The sequence below is a fragment of the Paroedura picta genome, chromosome 6, assembly GCF_049243985.1.
Source record: "Paroedura picta isolate Pp20150507F chromosome 6, Ppicta_v3.0, whole genome shotgun sequence".
NCBI lineage: Eukaryota > Metazoa > Chordata > Lepidosauria > Squamata > Gekkonidae > Paroedura > Paroedura picta.
In genome coordinates this window covers 38,700,027-38,722,758 of record NC_135374.1, presented here as the reverse complement: position 1 = coordinate 38,722,758, position 22,732 = coordinate 38,700,027, and the positions used below count along the sequence as shown (strand labels likewise).

Here is a 22,732-nt window from a genome sequence, read left to right as displayed (position 1 = left end):
AAGCACCAGGGTGGCAGCTAGGGATGCCAGGCTCCAGATGCACCTGGGGGTCCTCCAGAATTGCAGTTTATCTCCACACTATAGTTCCCCTGGAGAAAATGGCTGCCTTGGAGGGTGAACTCCATAGCATTATACAGTTTTGCTAAGAGAGTCAATGGGAGTGGAAGGTGGGCTCAATACATCATAATCCAGGCCACCACTTTTTAATCTTCCCCCATCATCTTATTGCTGCTGTCTCCAGCCTCCCTCCCCCAACCTCCATTTCCACTGCCTCCTCCCTTTCCATGAGCTTCTTATCATGGTCACAACATCTTTCTCCCCTCACTCATCATTGCCCCTCCTTTGTCCCTGCAGTTCTGCCATCCCTCCTTCACCTTTCATCTGTCAAATTCTACCATTGCCACAACTTTTCCTTACCTGAATTGCCATCTCTGCAATATGTACCAGGGGTGCTAGAAAACCCCCAATGGTTGTTAGGATGTTATAATGCCAAAGTACAAGATCTCCTTTTAGTTTACAGATTTAAAAAAATCCTCTGTCTTTAATTTATATGAAAATCTTTGGGTTCTCTTAAGTTTTCAAACTCCTCCTCTGAGGATTTTTTATTCTTTGTGGGGAAATCATATTGAGCATTAGATACGCGATACAGCATAAATTTGACAGAAAAGCGGGATTGCTATGTCAACATTTTCCCCTTTCTGTGCCAAAATAACCAAACAACCTCTCAGATTTCCCATGATCACTGACCGCAAGCAGTTTAACCAAGCAGAGTGTTTATGAAGCTTAAGAGATCAGCTAAATTCCTCAAAATGTATGACTTAATAAGGCTTCATATTTTTTTATGCCTAGTGGCCCAATGAGTCATGAGACTTGTATTCCCTACAGTTATAAAATATTATCCATATTCCACAATATATAAGGAAACAGAAATATATGATTATTATTATATCATGTACAAAACAAAAATTGGAGGCAGTAACCTTGCAAGAAGAATGCTTAGCATTCAGAATAAGATGAAATGAAAAGATGACAGACACTGACATGTCTGCTGGGAGTCAAATCTTTTGTATGATAAAACAAAAGCAAGGTTTCTTAATTATTAATTTTTTAATAAATATTCTTACTGATTATTAGGAAATGGCTTTGGGTACTTGGGTTGCCAATCTCTGGCCTGGGGCAGGAGATCTCCTGGGATTACAACTGGTCTTCAAGCGACAGAATTCAATTCATCTGGAGAAAATGGCTGCTTTGGAAGAGGGGCTGTATGGCAAAATGCCCCACGGAAGTCCTTGGCCTCCCCATACTCGTCCCTTCTCAGGCTCCACCTGCAAAATCGCCAAGTATTTCCCAACATGGAGTTGACAATCCTACTTTATTTGGGTACCCAGTAGAGGCAAGAGGGGCTATAATTAAAGGTTTAACTAACAAAATGTGTTAAGAGTAATTCAGATGCCAACTGTGAACAGTTTATAGACAGAAAACCACAAACACTGAAATGTACAAAGAAAACTCAAGTGTATACTATATACAGATGGTATGTGCTTTCACTGTAACTTGTAAACAACGATGCAACTAATATTTTTTTTCTGACCCAGCAAGGCAAGTTGCATTCTTTATGAATAGGTCCACTGGTTGTCCTCCCCACTTAAATATGTATATATATATTATAATCATCTTGCTTACTAATATCTCACTCAAAACGAACAGTCTTATTCCCATGATGCTGATTTCCATTGTGTGCTATCTAATCTGAAACATGCAGGCACTTGGAAAGTAGCAATATCAGTGACTAGTGTTTTGTTCATATTTGTTATCATAAAAGTACTAATTACAGCTCCAAATTATTTCCATCATGAAATACTAGCAGTCTTATTGTTTTCCAGGAAATGTTCCTCTCAAGTTACCTCAGTTGCTAAGGATTCTGTTTTCTTTTCTTGGTTTAAAGACCATTGTTCTTGTAGAGTCTCAATGAGAAATATGGGCAACAAATGAAATAAGTACAATACAGTTAATTCATGGACTATCAGGTGCTTAAAAAAATATTTATGGCCTCTCTGACAGGAAATCCCTACCCACTTGTAGAGGACAGACCATTTCCATCAAGGGCAAAAGTCTTACTCCTGTTCTGCTTTTCCCTTCCAGCCTCTGGAAAAATAAAGGGAAACGGGAAGAGAATGTGTGTCTGTCTGCATGTCTGGGGAGAGAGTCTGTTTCTATCAAGGGTAGAGCTGTCACCACAGCCCGCTTTGCCCTCTTCCCACCAGATTAGTTTGCTGATGGCTGGTTGATCTGTTTTTTGGTAACCGATGTGTCATTTTGACTTGTAGAACTGTTGATTCTCTAACATTGCTTTATTTGATACAGCATTCAGACAGAACATAATTTACATGAGTAGATTATTAATAGAATTTAAAAAATTAAAAAGTATGAAAACAGTGTGAATACGTTGAACTTGGTTTTGAATAATAGAATTTCATTTTGGGCCACTAATTATCTTTGGGCAGCTTTATTTGACTTTTTATATTTATTTTGAGACTGTATTAAATGGAGAAAAGTGGGTTTTAAGTGCCCCAGCAACAAAGTACTATACACACACAGGGGCTTTTCGCACGCCTTCAAAATCGCACAATGGTTGCCAATTGAAAACGCTACTGATTTGCCATTATGCACAACGTCGTTGACAATCTGCCACACACCTGAAACCGATCCGCAAAAAGCGCTTCCTTGTAGCGCTTTCAGGGAAATCCCCAAAAGTGGATTCACCCTCCGGAAAGCGATACACTCCTGCAACCAATCTGCAACATTAGCGGGAAAGTTCTGTGCGTTACCATTGTTGTGGTTTCTACAAAGTCCCTCCCCCTGGCTCTCTCCTCTGATCTTCCGGCAAAGCGATCGCCATTTTTTTTTCTCCGAGCGAGCGAAGTTCAACCCACCAGCAAGCCTGTTTAGAGGCTTCCCCGGCTTCAGTCCCTCCCTGTTTAGTCACTAAGCACAAACAACAGAGAAGCCCGTTTGCTGATGTATTTTCCCTTTATTTTTTACACTGTTTTCGGCTGAAAATCGGGCCCGTGAGGGGGGGGGATTTTTTTTCACTTGGGGGGAGCGTGGCAACGATGAAACGACAGCTCAAACACACCTGCCAGCTGGATGGGTCTCTCCGTTGCAACGAATCAACACATATTCGTTGCAATGGGTGTGTGTTTTTTTTTTAAACCTTTCTTAAAGGGAAAGGGGCTGTTTGGGAGCATGCTAACGGCTGCCCATTGGCTGCTTGACGGCCAGGGGCGGGACGAGCTCGGCAATAGTGCTTCCTTTCTAGTGATTTTTGCTGAGACCGGAAGCTTGTGGGAAACGATAGAAACGCAACTGGATTCCACTACAAAGTCAGGTATGCATAATGACGAATTGCACTATTTTAAATGGCGATTTTTCGTTCAGCAAACAATTTGCTACAAGGATCCCGGTGCGGAAAGCCCCACACACTCACACAAATAACAAGGTAAGAGGGTGCTGGGAGGAGTAGGGACTCATTGCCTACCAATCAGGCTGTCCCATCCCTGATTGGCAGTCTGTCCAATGAACAGCCAGTCAGGTAGGTTGTCTATCCAGTCTGCTATCTTTCGTATCTCATGTTGTTTCCAGTTCTTTGCTATAACTATTCTGGCAGCAGTAGTTGCATAGAAGAAGAAATCTTCAGCTTTTTGAGGAATATTATCTGGCATTACACTTAATAACATATAATCAGGATACAAAGGCAATTGAATATTCAACTTTGCTTCTAGAACACTATGAACTTTTATCCAAAATTTCATGATTTTTTTTACACCACCACCACATATAGAAAAAGAACCAATCTTATCTTAACATCTCCAACACTTATCATCATTTTCTTTAGACATTTTGCTAATGAGTTTGGGTGTTATATACCATCTATAAAACATTTTGTACCAATTTTCTCTTAACAACTGACATTTTGTACATTTTACAGTTTTGCCCCATAGTAATTCCCATTCTTCTAATCGGAGATTTCATGTTTGATTCAGCATCCATTTAATCACACAGTTTTTGACTTCATCCTCAGTCTCATATTTCAACAAAAGCTTATATATATTTCCCTATAAGCGAGGTTTAGCTTGAAACAGACTGTTTTCCTGTGTAGATGGCTTGCAAATGAGTTTAGATTGTGTTCCTCCCGGAAGAGATTGCACCAAATCTTGTCTGAGACAGAATGTGCTAAGAATGGGGAAGTTTGGAAGGTGAACTATTAAATCATGATATCTTGCAGACACTAAAAAACTATTTTCTTACTGTTGGGAAACTGAGGTAGAGAAAAACCTTCATGCAGATTCAGCCCAGCTTTTCTCTGTTAATCATGTGATACCCAGGAATTGAGGTTCAAGCCATCTCCAAGATAAAGGTTGATAGCAGGATAGAGGTAGGAATGGGCGGAACTGTGCATTATTTAATCAGTCTGTTTGGATCAATAGTAGCCTTCAAATGAAATAAGCCTCCACTTCACTTCCACTCTGATTTAATCAGTAATTATCAAGAACTAGAAGTGAAGCCCAGTGTGTTCAGGAATGCATCAGGTGCTAAATAGGGGCTTGTGGGGGGGGGAGAGAACTTAAAGATACTGGGCACAGAGAGGCATCTCTCTAAAGTCAGGAGAGGGGGGTCGTGTAAAGAGCCTGGCAGGATCTCTCAGCACTGAGAGAGGCAGTGGCTGGATCCTTGGCCCTGGCCCTGTCCTGCAGGCCAGAGAGAGGCTTCTCTCTGCACCCTGGAATAGGGGAGCCAGGCAGCACCTCTCCCCACCTCCCAGCCCTGCCCCTGCAGGTGCAGAGAGCCTTGTCTCTGCACCATGGGGTGGGGATGGGGCTGAAAGAGCCAGCTAGTGTCTCTCCCCATAGGGAGAGGTGCTGGCTGGCTCTTTTCTCGGGCACTGCCTTGCAGGGTGCAGAGATGCTTGTCTCTGCACTGAGGGGTGGGAAGGGGCTGAAGAAGCCAGCCAGTGTCTCTCTTGATTGGGAGAGATGCTGGCTAGTCCCCTGGCCCTGGCGCCACCACTATGGAGCTCAGGGTGGTTTCTCCCTGTGCTCCCCAGGAGTGAGGGATTCTGGGAGCCCTTCAGCACCCCACCCCAGCATGTGAGATGGTGGCTAGCTCCCTGGTCCTGGCACTGCTGCTACAGAGCACAGGGAAATTTCTCCCCAAGCTCCTTGGGGGTGGGGCCCTTCTTGCAGTGCTCTGAACATTTGGAATGCTCCTGGCGGGCGGGGCTTGCCCTGGAATCTTTCGAACATTCAACACATCATCGGAAGTATGAATCCAAAGTTATATATATGATGTTTAGCATACAGGAACTGGCCACCGTAGCATTTAAACTTCTGGAAACGTTTCTTAGAGCCCTCTGGTAGCAAGCCATGACATGGCAGGCAGGGTGGAAATAGGCTATAAAAGTGATTTTATTTGCATGCTTGGTGGATTTTGTTTGTTTACCTTTGAACAGAGTCTGCACAATGCTAAGGCTCAGATTTTAGCATTTATGGTGGTGCCTCTACCAGGGTGCATACATATGCCAACTTTGCCCACCCTGACTTCAAGTGGTAGAAGGAGAGGAGTACAGAGGTATCCATCATGGACAAGGGAGACACAAGTTAGAAACACGCTTGTGTTATTATTGTGGGAGGGAAGTCCTAGTAATACACAGAAATGATTAAGGAGGAGATGTGAAAAAAAAGCAGCCAGTCTCCCCAGTCGTTCTTATTGGCAGATATTCTTAATGATCGGACAGTTTTAATTTCGGTGAGGGCCTGCTTACCCTCACTTTGCCTGCTGTTCAAAAGCCAGTGTGTTTCATCTACTCATTTGTCATGAGAAACCAAATTTTCACCCTTCTGAACACAGCAAAAAGGCACTGGTCACAACCAACTCCTAAGCATCCCTGTACCATGAGGCTTTGGGGTACATCTTAAAAGAGTACATGCTGTATATTCCCCCCTCTCTAATTAAAAATATTTATTTGTTTGAGTGGGAAGTAATCCTCTACATTTGAATGAGCTCCCACATTCCCATGGGCCTCTGACTGGAGATATGAATGCTGAGGATGAAGAGGAACGGATTTAAAAGCTCCTTATGGGAGGTCACACTCCCATCACCTTCCAGGTTGCAAAGTATTGTGTAATTTTAATTAAGATCAGACAACTAAGTATAGCTTCTGTATAGTTTTTACCTCTTGGTTGATCTGTTTTATTAACCATTCATTTTTATTCTAAGTTTACTGTTTTATAGTTTTTGTTATGGCTAGCAATTGCTGTAATAAAATTTGATACTGATACACATTCCCATAGAGCAAAAAAGAGGGCTGCCCCACATTTGGAAATTCCTGGCATTTTGAGGTAGAGTCATGTGAGAATAGAGTTTGGGCAGGGGGATCTCAGCAAGGTATAACCATAGAATCATAGCATTGGAAGGGGCTATACAGGTCCTCTAGTCCAGGGGTCCTCAATCCCCAGTCCGTGGCCCAGTACCAGGCCGCAAAGGCCATGGTACCAGGCCGCCAGCGGCCGTGCCTTCCTCCCCCCCCCCGCAGCAAGAGGGGGGGAAGAAGCAGGCATGGCCGCCGGCACGCCAGCAACGCAAACGCGCACGCACGGAGCTGCCGCGCATGCGTGTTTGCGCCCCCTGCTGGCAAAAACGCACACGCGCAACAGTTCTGCGTGTGCGCGTCAGCGCCACCTAGTGGCGGAAACGCGCATGCACGACAACTGCGCGTGTGCATTTGCGAGCGGCGGCCAGGCCACCGGCTCTCTCCCACCCTCAGAGGCGGTCCCCGTCTACTAGAAGGTTGGTGACCGCTGCTCTAGTCCAACTCCCTGCTCAATGCAGGATCAGCCTAAAGCATCCAGGGAAAGTATCTGTCAGTGTGGGGGAGCTCACCACCTCCTTAATGCCACGAGCTGCTTCCAAAGTAGCCATTTTCTCCAGAGGAACTGTAGTCTGGAGATCTCCTGATTCCACCTGGGGGTTGGTAACCCTAATTAATAGAAACTGAGGTCAGATAGGGAGACAGTGTAGTAGTTAAGAGTACGGCCTTCTAATTTGGTAAACTGGGTTCGATTCCCTACTCCTCTACATGCAGCCAGCTGGATGACCTTGGGCTAGTCAAGGTCCTGATAGAGCTGTTCTCACAGAACAGTTCTATCAAAGCTCTCTCAGCCCCACCTACCTCATATGATGTCTGCTGTGGGGAGAGGAAAGGAAGGAAATTATAACCTGCTTTGAGGCTCCTTCTGGTAGAGAAAAGCAGCATATAAGAACCAACTCTTCTTCTCCTATGTCTCCAAAATAGGATTAAAATATTTTCTCTTTCCAGGGAACATCAATTTAATCTGTAGTATTCAAACATATAAAAGAACTAAGTCAGCTAGCAAATAGCCACAACTGCTGGGAATGACCTAGAGAATATCACTTCTTCTTTAATCTGCAGAAGATTGATCCAGTCCTTCAACTTCTGTAAGTGGGAGGGCTTTTCCCACGCTTTGCTAGTTTCCTAAAAATGGAAATGGCCAAGCTCAGGGAGAAGAATCTCACAGATCAGAAACCCCCATGGGGAAGGAGGCTGGGAATTCTCCCTCCACTGCAGACTAACACTTCAACTCATTTAATACTAATGCACTGTTTTCAGAAATGTGACTTGACATTCAGAAAGATCCATGTCCAATGCTTACAATTGTGGGCACACTTACTCAGGGTCAGGTGTCATTGAACTCAGGGCAGCTGGCTTCAAGCAAGCAGGCTTAGTGACAGCTTTGGAAAGGCAGTGGAAATGCACATCAATCTCCCATAAACCTCCCATGTAAAAGTCTGAGGAAAACCAGTGGGTAGAAAGCTGCGTGAAATGCATCAATGTGACATGAACCAGGCCGTTACAAGAAACAGCTTTGTTTGGATGGTTTCAATTTGATTTTCTAAAACTGGATGTTGGTTTGCTGATCTCATAAATGAGACTCAAAAGTCCATTGCATCATATTGGCTTAAGACTGTAGGAAAAAATCCCAAGACAACCGTAATATAGTATCTTTTTGTTAGAGCGGACCATAATATTACAAATCAAGTGGCCATTGAAAATGAACAACTGGTCTCAAAGTTGTTCAGCACACAAAACAACACATGCACACACGTCATGTTTCATGTATATAGTAGGTTAGAAAAAACTTCACCTGGAAACATTTAAAATGCAAAATATGTCCATAGAGTTATAAATCCCACCACCTCTTTCATAAACTTGATGTTGATTGCGTGGGTGTGGAAATGGAAACATTATTTCAGGAAATTTCTCAGCTTCCTGTTTTTATCAAACCAGTGATAAGAACCTGAGTTGTCAAAATGTGCAAATAAAATTTTCCATATAAGAGTCTGCCTCAGAAGCTGAAAGTGCATAAAAACGCATGAAAATGCAGCTGATCATTTATTATAGTTGAAACAATGCAGGAAACAATCTGTAACAGAGGACAGCAGCCTTTATTTGCATCTAATGGAGGGATGGGTGTGCTGAAGCTAGAATGATCTCTTATGGTGACCCCTCTCACCGGGTTTTCAAGACAAGAGATGTTCATTGGTGGTTTGCCATGGTCTGCCTCAGCCCAGCAACCCAGACTTCCTTGACAACATGCTATCCTAATACTCACCAGAGCAGATCCTGTTTAGTTTCCAAGATCTGACAAGTTCAGGCTAGCCTGGCCTATCTAGGGCAGAGCAAAAAGAGTTTACACACCACAAAACATATCAAACCTTTAAATGCAAGGGACACTTAAAGTCCTACGCCAATCTCCGCCACTTGAAATTTCCATTGTTTAATTTCCCTCAGAAACCTCTTTGGAAGAAAGGCTGTGTCACACTAGGAATCCTTCTGACCCCCCACAGAGAGGGTGTTCCAAAGAACAAGGGCCATGGCTGAAAAGAAACGGACATGAACTGTGGTACATCTAATGGATTCCAGGGGGTCATCAATTGTGTGGAAGAGCAATGAACACACAGCTTCCATGGAAGTACAAATCAAATCAAACTTTCACAATATGGCAGGGTGTGTGTGTGTGCTATAATGGCACAGCCTAAATTTCCAGGCATGCTTCCCCCACATCTATTTATATTTTAATACATATTTATTTCTCCAAACAATGTTGAACTCATAGTAAAATCTATAAAGCAAAACCATAGCACCTATGAGAACTTCCCATAAACACTGTAGTTGTTCTGATGGGGAACTAATTTTGTTGATGATGTCATCCGTTCAGTCGTGTCCGACCCTCAGCGATTCTATAAGAAAGTCTTCACCTGTCTCTGACTGCTTCTTTTAATTGGTTCATGGTCTTCTCTGTATCGGCTTTGATCGTGTCAAGCCAACGTATCCTTTGTTAGAATTTGCCTGGCATTCTACCATCTTTGCCAAGCCAAACTACTAGCACAGTGGTTCTCAACCCTCCCGCTGCCGCGACCCCCACCACCGCCGCCATGGCAGCTAGCACCGCAGCACCGAGGGGCAGCGCTAGTGCACCAGCTGGTACCCACACGCAGGCTCAGTATGTCTGTGTGCGGGCGCTGGCTGGTGTGTCGCCACAGCCAGTGCCCCTTCCCTCTGTGCTGCAGTGCTGGCCACTATGGCCTTCCATGATCACCAGCGCACGCGCAACCCTACAAACCCCTTTGGGGTAATCACCTGTAAGGCCATACGAGGTCAGGGCCCAGTGTACCTGAAGGACCGCCTCCCTGCCTATGGCCCTCAAAGAGCTTTACTCTCCATAACCACCAACCAGCTAATGATCTCTAGCCCTAAAGAAGCCCACCTAGCCTCAACCAGGGCCAGAGCCTTCTCTGTCCTGGCCCCCACCTGGTGGAATGAGCTCCCGGAGGAGATGAGGACCCTGATGGAGCTAAAACAGTTCCGCAGGGCCTGCAAAAGGGAGCTCTACCACCAGGCATTTGGATGAGACTGAGTGAACCAGCAATACCTACAGGGCCCCTGCTCCCTCCTCCCCAGAAATCCACTCGTGTTCTGCTCTGGACCTATTGTTATAGTCTATTACCTCTGTTATAGTTTTAATATTAATATCATTGTTTTTATGAAAAACTAAGTTCCATGCACTGTTTTCTACGTTTTATGTAAACCGCCCTGAGCCTCAGGGGAAGGAAATAAATAAATAAATAAATAAATAAATAAATAAATAAATAAATAAATAAATAAATAAATAAATAAATAAATAAAATGAAGGACGAGAAACAATTTTGTCTCTTAAAATTTGGGGCTGGATCCTGGAGCCAAATAAAATTTGTTAAGGCCTGTGCTGTATGTCTGATCTGCTATTGGTGATACTTGATCTGGCCACATGTCACTTATCTAGCATTTCCATGGAAAAACCTCTCTGCAGATTGGTAGAATTAACAAGGTTGAACAAAGTAGACTTTCCAGATTTCTACAGTTTTATAGAAAATAACAATCTGTATAATGGGGTTGCTGGATATGAAGAATCAATTTTGATGAATGAAAGGAAAGTAGAAAAGCAGCCATGAATATTCAAATAAAAAACAGCAGGCCTTCAATCCTTTAGGTCAGGAGTAGTCAGGAGCATTTGCTGGCAGGGGCTCCTGGGAATTGTAGTCCGTGAACATCTGGAGGACCACAGGTTGACTACCCCTGCTTTAGGTGACAAATGGGGAAAGAGGCAAGGCTGTCTGTGACGGATCCCAAAATTAGTCAGATGCTTCTTTAAGCTGATGCTGTACTCATGGCACATCGGTTACATATAGACATGAATGCTGGCTTCTTTTTCTTCCATCAAACACCATGCTAGCAGTTGACTCCATTAGTGTCCTACAAGAGAATAGATATATTTTTTAAAGTATGTAGCATCACCTTTTTTCATTTGTGACTAATCGTCATTGCCTCCAAAGATGTGTGTGTGTGTGTAATAAGTTATGAATTAATGATGACAGGAAGGTGTTGGAACAGTGTTTGGGACCCAATCCCAATAACTCTTGTCTGAATGAGGGCTTGTCTTTAAAGGGGCTAGGCTACCCCATCTGTGGACTTCTCTGGGCATGAGAGATAAGACCTGAGGTGTGAAATGACCCTGGCTCTCTCTATATTTTAAAAGGGACAAGAAGGGTGGGAAGTGTGACGTCCTGACCTAAATGTGACCCATAGCCTAAGAGGGAGGTTTAAGAGAGTGACAGGCACTCTGTATATAGGGGAGAAACTGGGAAAGATCCTAGTAGTTAGCAGCAACTGAATAATATCTTGTTGGATTTGTTCTTCTGTCTGCACACAGGAATCTAATGCCTGGCTATGCCCAGTGATGCAAACCAAAGTGCTGCTGTTCTTTGGCTCTGAGCTTAAGGGTGGGGCCTACAGATGATCACTCAGTTGACAGAGAAGATCTGCTTAGCTATTAGTAAGTCCCTTCCTTCAATTTCTTGTTTAGTTCATTTTTTATCTGCAGGTATAAGTAGTCACTTTGGGTCCCTGTTGGGACTTTTGGAGTTGGCTGGGCCTTGAGTCCCTCCAGAGAAATAGAGCTACAGAGTAACAGAGCATTTTGAAAGTATGCAGTTATTTGCATACTTAATTGCAATTGGAAAGTATGCAGCCTTTGTGAATGAGACACAGATCCAGACTCACAGTGTTTTGAGGTTAAAAGAGAGCAATCTTTACTAGGAAAGATTATACACAAAATACAAATCATATTCATCTGCTTCAGTATCCTTACGGGAGCAGTGCACAAAAGCTTTAAAGAGTAGCTACAAAAATAGCATATTACAAGCCTCTATGGCTGGGCTGCATGCAGACTACAGGCCTACACATCAGCAGATGGAGCTAGCAGAGACCCTGAATGGCTGCTCCTTGCTTCTGCAAAGGAACACACTTATCTGTTCTTCCTGAAGAAGCAGGAAGTGGGTTGGAGCCTACCTTAAACAAAAGAATCCCCAGAGCACATGGCTCAGAATTCCCTGCAACCTCTCCAATGATCACTTGAGGCCATTAGAGAGTACACAGGTACATCTCAGCTGCTTAAACTGTTTAACAGCACTTCAAGGCTGACTTCACCAAATTACTTGCTGATTGCAATTCTATCAGTCCTCAATGGGAAGAAGAATAGAATATATGCCAGACTTTCTCAACCCAGGGTTCTTTTGACAGCCCTGGAAGGGTTTCCCAAATGTATGTATGCATGTATGCATGTATGCATGTATGCTGCATGTATGCATGTATGCATGTATGCATGTATGCATGTATGCATTGGATTTATTTCCTGTTGCTATCGGAAACCATCATTCTCAAAGCCTGAAGAATGTTTCAGGGGGTTCTCAATGGTTAAAAAGTTGAGAAAGGCAGATATCTGCACTAAACCAATCATAACCTAAACCAATAATAAGTTAAACAAATCATAACTAAAAATCTGGAATTCTTTTATTTGAAGATAATATGTGTTAACACTTTGCAGTGGATGATTTCTGTCTTAATGTATCTCAGTTTTCTTAACAATAAAGAGAATCAAGCTATTCATAATGAAATCTGTCCTCACCCAACAAAGTCCTTTCAGGAAGAAGATAAATAAGTCCTATTGTAGTAAAAGGTGGGGTTAGAGCTTTTCTGCTAACAGTGTATCCTGCCTGGGCACGCTGCTTCTGCTACTGTTTGGAAAGGATCCGATTCCAAATGTTATAGGAAGCAGCGATTTTGAAAGCCAAAAGAGCCACCCCATACATGCTAAGTAGCTGACATTTGCAGACAGTTACCTTACAGTGAGCAAATACTTGTTATTTATATGGGTTTTTTAAAAAATAAAATGTTTATGAAATATGTCAGCAGGCAGACATGAGGCAATGCTAGTCAAAAACAGCACTACCTCCCTAAGGCAGGATCAGACTTCACACTATCCCCAAAGTTGTTAGTCTTTGGAAATATTTAAGAGCTCCCCTCCTCCCTTGTGTGTCTCTGGGTATACAATTCCTATGCAGAACGCTCAATTTGGCTCCTATGCTAGCAGTGACATTAACTGATTCTAGCTGATCTTGGTTCAGCATTTTGTGTTAGTGGCCTAGCCTCTTAGCCAAACATCATGTGGCAAGAGACACAATATAGAGAATCAAGAGAATAAATATTTCAGCAGCAAGAAAAAGATCAGGTAGCTGGACTAAAAGGAGAGGACAACAATATATTTAGCAAAGCAATATGGAATCAAAATAAACCATGGAACTTGCACGGAAGCCAAATCTCTCATTCAATTTATAGTCTGATTTTTCAGAATTAAAGCCAAGTTAAAACAAAACATTACTATTTCTCGGGCTAAGTATGCCCGGGAACTTGACACTTTTGTGTTTATTACTGCAGCTTTTGCCTCGAACCACATGCTGGGGGGGGGGGGGGACCCTGCACTTATTGGGACTTTCCACCAGGGATTTACCAGTTTGAGAATGAGCCTGAATAGCTTCCTTTATTGCAAATCCTGAGATTCATTTCTTTGTTACATAATATGACAGCAATTGTAAGCATGTCTATTCAAAAGTAAGTCACATTTTATTTATTGGTCTGCACTCCAAGGGAAGTGTTCTTAGGATTTCTGTCTACTTGAATCACTGAGAAGTCATTGCCCATCAGACAGGCCAGTATTGCACTTGCTGTCCCAATTCTCTGACTCAGTTCACATTCTTTTAGGGGTTGTAAACAGCCATGAGAAGGAAGGACTCCCTGGAGAAGAGCCTAATGCCAGGAGCGACTGAGGACAAAAGAAGAAGGAGAATGAGGTGGCTGAATGGAGTCACTGAAGCAGTCGGTGCAAGCTTAAATGGACTCCGGGGAGTGGTAGAGGACAGGAAGGCCTGGAGGATCATTGTCCATGGGGTCGCGATGAGTCAGACACAACTTCGCACCTAACAATAACAGCAAACAGCCGTGACGTGGCTAGCCACCCCTCACAGCCAGAATTTCCTGACTATGGGCATGTGTGTGATTCCTAGCAGTCAAGGAGACCCCTCAGTTCCTACTGATCATAATAACAGACGTTTTGCTCACAAGTTGAGAAAATTCACCATTTGTATTCATATCAAGCAATCTATATGTTAATAGCAATTTCTGCCACAAAGTAAGTGATCCATGCCATTGCTTTCAACACAATATATGTGGGTTTGGTTGATATTTGGCACCCTTGTCTTATATTTTGGTTGGTCATACTCATAACCAAAAAAATGCCCTACAGGAGCTCTCCATTCAATGTTCTACAGATTTGAGAGTACTCCATGACAGATTCTTTGCTTATCAGTGTCAGTTACATGTGTTTAAAAGAAGCAGAGCAATTTATGAAGGGTTTGGCAAAAAATGATTAATTGCATTAACAGCTCAGTCAGATCTTCTAAGTAGCATCAAGCATTGGCACTTGTTTAACATCTGCTGTGTATCAATGCTTGATTAAGCATGTCGCATGATGCTTTCACTGAAATATCACCCCCTCAGGAAGCACCTGCATAACTTTCTTTTTGAAGGGGATATTCATCAGACATTCCCCCACCTCTAATCTTTGCAGGCCAGTGTTTTCAGCTCTTGCTGGTCCCTCATGCTCATCTATTCAAGTTGAATCATTAGATATTTTACTGACTTTTCTCTGGAAAAATGTTTGCTGTTCTCATGCCACCCCTTCACACCAGTTCTTGCCAGCCTCTGAGTTTAGTCTTTATGGAGTCCTGCTAATCTAGACAAAATAGCCAAGTGTTTGGGCATGTTAAGGAACAACATGGATACTAATGCATATAAACAGGATGGGAGTCCAGGAGAGATCCTGGTTTGTATGTGAGGAGAGAGGAATTTGGAAATCCCACCTCTTACCTCAAAATATCCCCATCCATGATTCAATAAACACTCAGGGAATTGAATATGCTAATTTCTTCATAGAATTATAGAGTTGGAAAGGTCTTCCAGGGTCATCTAATCCAACCCCATGCACTATGCAGGACCCTCACAACTACCTGCCTACTCACAGTGACCCCAATTTCATACCCACGTGATCCTCACCACCACCAAGAATCTCCAGAATTAAGCCTGGCCTGGAGAGAATTCACCACAAGAGACAAATCACTGGCACATCCTGCTCACCCACTCACAATCTGCCTCAGTTCATAAAATCAGTATTTCTGTCAGATGCCTATCCTCTGCTTCCAAACTTCCAAAGAAAGAGAATACAACACCTCCTGAGTAAGCCCTGAGGAACCACCCCTGGGGAACCACTCTTCAGTTTTTCCTTCCTCCCCCCTCCTTCAAGTGACACTCAGTTCTGCCAACATTCCATCACTTCTAGAGCATTTTCAGTTCCCAACAGGCTAATTATTAAGAATTGTTAAGGGATAATTTAAATAATAACATTTTCCACATGGTTTGGGGAACTTCTGTACCTTCTTTAATTAATTAATTTGTTGGTTTACTGGATTTTTAAAGTCGCTGCTCACCCAAAGGATCTCACAGTGACTTACAGTATTAAAATTATATAAATATGGTAAAAAGCAACACGAAAACAGATAATATACTGGAAAAGTGGGCAATTGAGAGCATGATGGAATTCAATTTGTGTCATTGAAAGTTGCATTCCACAGGGTAGGGGCCACAACTGAAAAGGCCCTTCTCCTGGTGACATGTGAGCCATCTTGGGGCTGAGTACGTGCAAGAGGCCCCTAGTCTAGAGGATGAATCAAAGGAGCATGGTGGAGTTATGAGTTGTAATGGGCAGATGGCCCCTTGAATGGCTTTCACAATCCATTCTGGGCTAACAAGTTAATGTTAGATAAGAAGGGAACTACAAGGCATTCTGAAGGAGAGGAAATCTGTTTATGTCAGAATGAGAACCATTGAGCCCTCTCACCAATCCAGAGGTTAATCAATCAATAACTTATAATGGTCATGGACCAGCAGAATAAAACATACATTAGCAGAGTAGTTCTATCAAACCACTCCCCTGGCCAAGAAACCCAGAACCACCAATGACATTGGCAGAGGAAGACAGCAGTTCCATTAAACCCTTCCTGTGGAGATAGCAGCTATATTTACCTGTTACAGTGACAACAGGCATGCATGTAAATCCTGCATGTACATTGATTTGTAAGAGACAACATGCATCCTTGAAAAATATAATCAGGCCAGTATCTGGATAACTGTTGGCTCTAAATCATATCCAACTGTGCATGCACTGCATGGAGCATAACCATTACACATAACAAAGAAAAATCAAATGAATGCTGCACATGGACTATACATGTCACCACTGTTTCCACCATTTCACCATGAGGCAATTTTACTTAGGTTGAATGGATGCAGCTGGCAAACCAGTCAATAGACAGGGTGAGGAAATCTCCCTTTCCTTTATAGCTGTCCTTGTGTTGTTTTCATGACCTGCTTAGGAACAAGCTGTTTTACTATTAGAGGTCCATGATGGGGCCAACAAAGAATTTTGATGCAAGGAAGAAAAACTTATTTATAAAGCTACCCCACCAATCAGATCTACCTTTCCAAAGTAAATTCTCAGAAGGTACAAGCATGGGTTGATTTCTCCTTCTTACCCTGTTCTCCACCGCATTTTAATTAGCTCTCAGCACTCTGTGCCTCATGGAGATGCCTTCATTGGTTCTTGTTTTTGTTATCTTTTTCACATTCAGTTAATTTACATCATCACATATTTTTCTGTATACCTGAGCATGTATAAAACTCTCCTTTGCCTGTGGGCATTTTGGTTTTGCCTCTTTCAAGATTAGCATGAGCCTGACCCTTTATCATTGGATATAGTTGTGATGCTGCTATTAATTAGGTGCATCGGTTTTAGTAGAAAGACATACGGGTGAGAGCTAAAACACACATTATGTATGATAGAAGTTGACTACCCAACCCAATTTTCAGTCACATGTTCAAGAAAGTGACACACTCTCATACCCCCCCACCCCAAGTATCTTTGTTTTGTAATCCTGTTCATATTGTCTCCACTTCTTCCTTTACTTTTTAAAATCAGGAATTCAACTTAGCAGGCTAGCCCTGAAAATATTTGAACATCTGCAGCGGTTGATAAATATCAGAGTTCCTAAGTGCCCATCTATTTTATTTAAGAAAGGAAGCTGGTTTTTCCGTTCAAGGCGTCTGTCTCCATGATCTGAATGCACAGGAAACGACTCCCTTATCTTTCCTCTGAATGCAAAACTTAATCTCAACTTCACTTGGAAATTCAAGCAGGATGTGCAGCTGGAAAAAGTAACAGAATTTGGACTTAAGAATCATGTTGGAGAGAAAGGCATGACAACCAGACTGTGCTGCTCAGCACTGAGGCCAGACCTAGGAAAAAGTCACTTGGAAGTTTCATTCCTGCTCTCCATTTTTAAAAGCAGATGTTTGCATTATAGCCATTATGTTTTCCATATAAAAGTATTAAAAGTTCATTTGAAAAGCAGATTTAAAATTTTTTAAATTAGAAATGAATGGTTTATTTTCAAAGAACTAGAATTTTTAAAAAATCATTTTGAATTTTGCTTTTAGGCATTTAATATCCTTCTCAAGTTTTGTTCCAGAATAATATCCTTCCATTCCTTACAAAGGGCAAACAGGTCAAACTTTCCACCAAATGGACGCAAATCTGATATCAAGGCTCACCAGATTGAGAAGCCTGTAGAACACATCAACCTTCCAGGACATTCAATGGGTAACCTTGAAGTAGCTGTTTTATTATCAAGGAACATCAGGAACAGACTGGGAAGGGAAATTGCTGTGTTGCAAGTTATTACAACACTCAATGCAATGGAATCCCCAGGACTTGATAGGAATATTGGTTTCTTATGTCACTACATATGCTAATTCATTCAGCCTTTACATCTGCATTTTGACATATTTATTTTCTTTACTATGTTTCTGCCCAGAATGAAACTCAAACAAATTATAACCTTATAAACTAAGCTTATTATTCCTGTTTGATCCTTGAATCTGTTAAACATCTTCATTACACTGTATGCTAATTTACCATTCATTATTTGTATGCCAATTTGCAGCTATTCACATATCTTGCCAAATGTGTCATTCCAATCTCAGCTGTATTTATTGCTCATTTACTTATACACCTTGACTCTAATCAGCATACCCTGACAACTATCTCCTTACCCATATGTAACATTTGAGGAAATCTGTTTCAATGTATCTGAAAGAGTTTCCGTCTACCCATGTTAAGTCTCTCAGTTCTTGCCTATACCCAGAATTGAAATTTGTTGGTCTTGGAGATGCCACTGGATGCAAACTTCATTCTTATACTTGCTTACGAACTCTTGTATTTGCATGCTAATTCATTGCCATTCACAGGTCTTATCAGCCACCTTTAATCCTATCTCAGCCTTCAGTGACTGGCAAGACCGTCCTTCATCTCAACCTTTAACTTGTCATCTTCCCTCTTTGCTACCAACCCCACACAGTCATTTCTCACCTGCTGTGTTTAAGTCTCCTGCCCTCAACATTCCATCAGTTTTCATTGGTTGCTCTTAGGAAGAGGCTGAACTTAACCTATTTGTCACAGGTGACTCCTTGAAGCCCATAACAGGGACTTCTCCACCCATTGAGGTATGAGACCAGTTGGATCAAAGAGCACAGCTCATATGCTGAGAGGGACAAAGGGCAGAGTGAAAGGGTCAAGTGACTATGTCAACAGGAAATACTAATTCATCTGAGGTATGCAGTTTGCTCTTTTTCTGCCTGAGAAGATATCAAGTGGGAAAACGAAGCCGAAAAGGCAACCCAAGGCACCTAGAGCTAAAGCATTAGCATTAGTTGTTGTTGATATCACAATAAACTGCAAAAAAAAATTACATTGGTCAGTGCTGCAGAAATTTTAAAGGTGCAGCTAAGTTGCTGCTTTGAAGCCTTGCTGAATATAATTCACTGTACTGTTAATATATCTATATATCTATATCCATTCATTTTATTTGCTATTTGTTCTTCTGTTTTTTTAAATTTTCTATTATTCAACAGATTTATGTGGATATCATATATATGACATGTTTTTGATTTTGTGTAACTCACCACTGTGTTTTTTCCTGTGTTGTTTCCAGCACACGACTGCTATTATCAACACCACAAAGATTAGGGCCAATATAGATAACAGCAACACAGAAACTGTATTCCAGTGGCCTACAGGAAGGAAAGAAGCAAAGTTGATTACCATAGTAGTGCGGTTCGTGAATATGTTTTTACTCCAAGGGCCCAACTATATACAGTCCTGAGTTTTCCTAGAGTAATTTGGTCCTGGAAAGCCAAGTAAAGATCATAAGTACCTTGATAAATTGCGGCCGTGGCTCGGCACGGCCTGCTGTTGATGCGGCGGGGGCGCCCAGCGGGGACGTGGCTCTCGGCGGCGTCATTGGGCTGTGCCTGAGCGCGGCTGAAGAGGGGCGGGGCGGCCGGCTATAAGAAGGCCGGAGCCGGCGCGCCCGCCCTCTTTCGCGCCAGCCCCTCGCAGGGACAGACACCCGCCCACCCTCCCCGTGTTTATTGTTGTCTTTCTTGGTATTGTAGAAATTTATTGTCGCAGTCGGATATGCCAGGTAGGGAGCCTGTTGGCAGGGAGCCCGTCTGCGTGCGGGACTCCCTGAGGTGGGGGTCTCATTAAAGAGACTGGCGTGTCCCGGGCGCAGCCTACCCGGCTGGGAGTGAGGTGTGGAGCTGGGCGCCGCGGTTCAAAGCAAGCAGCCGGACGGCTGACGGGGTTCAGGCTCCCTTACCTACATATGCCAACCCTACGTTAGGGTGGTTTGTTAATAAACGGCTGCAGCCAAGTTATACTCCAAAAAGCTGGAGTCGTGTCTTCGCTGGTTGAGTCGCCACCTGCTAGTCAATGGGGGAAAGGGGTACAAACTTTTTTCCCCCACTGACTTATTTGGTGTAAGAAATGTGAAACATATCTAGCCATGAGCAAAGAAGGGGTGTGGGGTGGCAGTGGTAATAGCAGCAAAAAGATCCACCTTAGGTCAGCAGGCTGAAAGATGGGGATGGAAAGGAAATGTTTCTTGTTCTGCTCTGGAAACTTTGTTGCCTTGGCTCCTGGGTGGGAGCATAAATCTGGGGTGGAAGAGGTGCACCAAGCCAAATGCTCCCCCATGCAGGAGCAAGAGATGGGACAACCTGCCCTGGCTCAAATTTTGGCCTGCAGCCCAGCACAGAGCCTCCAGTGCAGAAAGAGTCTAAGATAGGAGGCATACTGAAGGCAGATTATAGATAGTGAGTCAGTACAGTCCACAAGATGGGACATATACTGTTCCCCACGAATGAAAGGATGCCAGAATTCACAGGTAGGTGGGGGAAGCAATGTGATGCTTTCTGAAGTCAGCATTAGCAAATTTTACCAGCTTTGGGATTTGAATTATCCCCAACTTGAGGCACTTGCTTATAAAAGTATGTCTGTGTTTGGGACAATGTATGTCTGTGAACAGCTCTTTTCTGTAAAAATTTCTATGTTCTCAGCTGAAATGCACACCTCAGCAGAATACTCAAGATGGCTACAGCACAGACTTTGACGCCAGATTTTGATGCAATAATTCAGAGTAAGAGGTGTCAAATAAAGGAAATACTGTAAGAGTGTTACTATTTTAAGTATATTTGTATTTTGAGTAAACTATAATATTATTAACTGAATACGCCTGCATCCTTTATAAAGCTTCTGTCTCTGGTACCTGGCATTACATTTTATGGCACAGTGGCATTTAGGGGAGATTCAGCCCTCCTAACACATGAGCTCAACACTTCTGGGCCAGAGTGTCAGATTAGGGTCTGGGAGACTCCAGTTTGGATTCCCACTCTGTCATGGAAACTTGCTGGATGAACTTGGACCTCACTGGACATGACCTCACAGGACATTGTAATGATAAACCGAAAGAGAGAATAATTATTTAAGTTGTGTTGGGTCCCCACTGGGGAGAGAGCTCAGGTATAAATGAAGTAAATAAATAAAAATAATAAATATTCAGGATACTCTGCTCCATCTATGCCTTCACCATGTTTTTAAAAAACGCATGGCAAGTTTCTTGGGCTGGCTTCATAACTAGAAATTCCCTTATTTTTTTTTTAACAAAGGAAGCTGAAAAGTCTCTGTCTAATCTATTATTTTATGCTTCTGTAAATACAGCAGAGCTCAGCATGGTCAGCGGCAAAAGGAAACATGGTCACCAAAGGATCTGCTGGCTCGACATGATCAAAGTCGATACAGGGATGACCATGAACCAGCTGAAAGAAGCGGTCATTGACAGAGACGAATGGAGAAAACTTTCCTATAGAATCCCTGAGGGTCCGACACAACTGAACGGATAACATCATCATCAATTACAGCAGATTATAAATTTTGAGGAAGATAATTACAAAATGCATATGTAAATTAAGGACAGTGCATGGCTATTTTAAAATGTACACCCTTTGCAATGGTGAAAAATAAATAATTAAAGCAAACTGCCCTCTATCCTATGATTCCACTAAAAAAAGTCTGGAGGAAGTATCCTTCCAGTGTAATCCTAACTAGAGTTGCAGTCTTCTAAATCCATTGAAGTCAATGGATTTAGAAGGGTACAACTATACCTAGGGATGAACAGTAAAGCTGGATACCACTCACTATGTCCTGTGAGAGATTCCTTTTTTTTTTTTAATAATGCAGCAAAGGAGATACATCCTCAGCAAAAGTGCATAAATTTTCATTCTTGGGGAAATAAAATATAGGCATGTAAATATAGTTTGCAAAAGACAAATGCTTGCTAGCAGTCAACAAGGTACAAATACCTTATATCTTATGCAGACTTTGTTCACTGACCTTTTTCTTTCCTGGGTACTGTGTAATGTATCTCTTGCCTTCTGTATTTGACTTTGCAGATCAGCTCTTGCCCATAATGGCCACTTGAGGTATATCTGACTGTGTTACTGATGATTGACACTGTTCCATTGGAATTTTCTAGCTTCCTTTCGTTCTTTTCATCTGTTGATCCAACCCAGGAGATTGCAGGTGTTGGGAAACCAGTTGCAGTGCATGTGGCATTCAGGAGTCCATCAGTAACGTGATGATGTAGAAATGCATGGAAATCTGATATAAAAGCAACAATGAAATCCACCACTATGAGCAATTTATTTGAGTGATGAATGAGAACACCTTAACAGCAAGACAAGTAGACAACATCTAAATGAAAAGAAGACGAGGAGGAGGAGGAGGAGGAGGAGAAAGAGAAAATGGATTGTTATACGCCACTTTTGTCAATCTTAAGGAGTTTCAAAGTGGCTTCCAGTTGCATTCTATTTTCCTCCCCACAACAGGTATTTTGTGAGGTAGGTGAAATTGTGAGAGTTCTGAGAGAACTGTTAGTGGCCCAAGGTCCAAACTGAGTCCACTAACCACAACACTATACTGGCTGTCAGGTGACTGGAAGATAAATATAAAGCAGAAATATTTCTTCAGGATAAGACTCTGTACAGTATATAGGGAGCCTCTTTTTTCAGTTGAGTACTGAACAAATGGGAAATGCTGCAGCCAGAACCTGAATACAAAGTTTGTGTTTATATATTACAGCCAATTACCAAGTTCAGTTCAGGGTTGTCATTGATCACCTACATAACCTTGGGCCCAAATACTTGCAGGACCTCCTTTCCTGCCATAAGTTTCCCTCTGAGAAAATCCTGAAGATGCAACCCTGCAAATGA

The 22,732-nt window shown here is 42.5% G+C and overlaps 1 protein-coding gene across 1 annotated transcript in view; it reads right to left on the bottom strand.

The window, feature by feature from the left end:
• Positions 1 to 8,504: 8,504 nt before the first annotated feature.
• CD200 (CD200 molecule) overlaps positions 8,505 to 22,732 on the bottom strand; it is a 35,423-nt gene continuing 21,195 nt past the window's right edge. The window contains exons 7-9 of the mRNA XM_077344291.1: positions 21,855 to 22,121; positions 19,085 to 19,192; positions 8,505 to 10,870 (exon numbers count right to left, since the gene is read on the bottom strand). Of these exons, the coding sequence (XP_077200406.1) occupies positions 10,863 to 10,870; positions 19,085 to 19,192; positions 21,855 to 22,121 (383 nt within the window). The 3' untranslated portion in view covers positions 8,505 to 10,862. The remainder of the gene's footprint in view (positions 10,871 to 19,084; positions 19,193 to 21,854; positions 22,122 to 22,732) is intronic.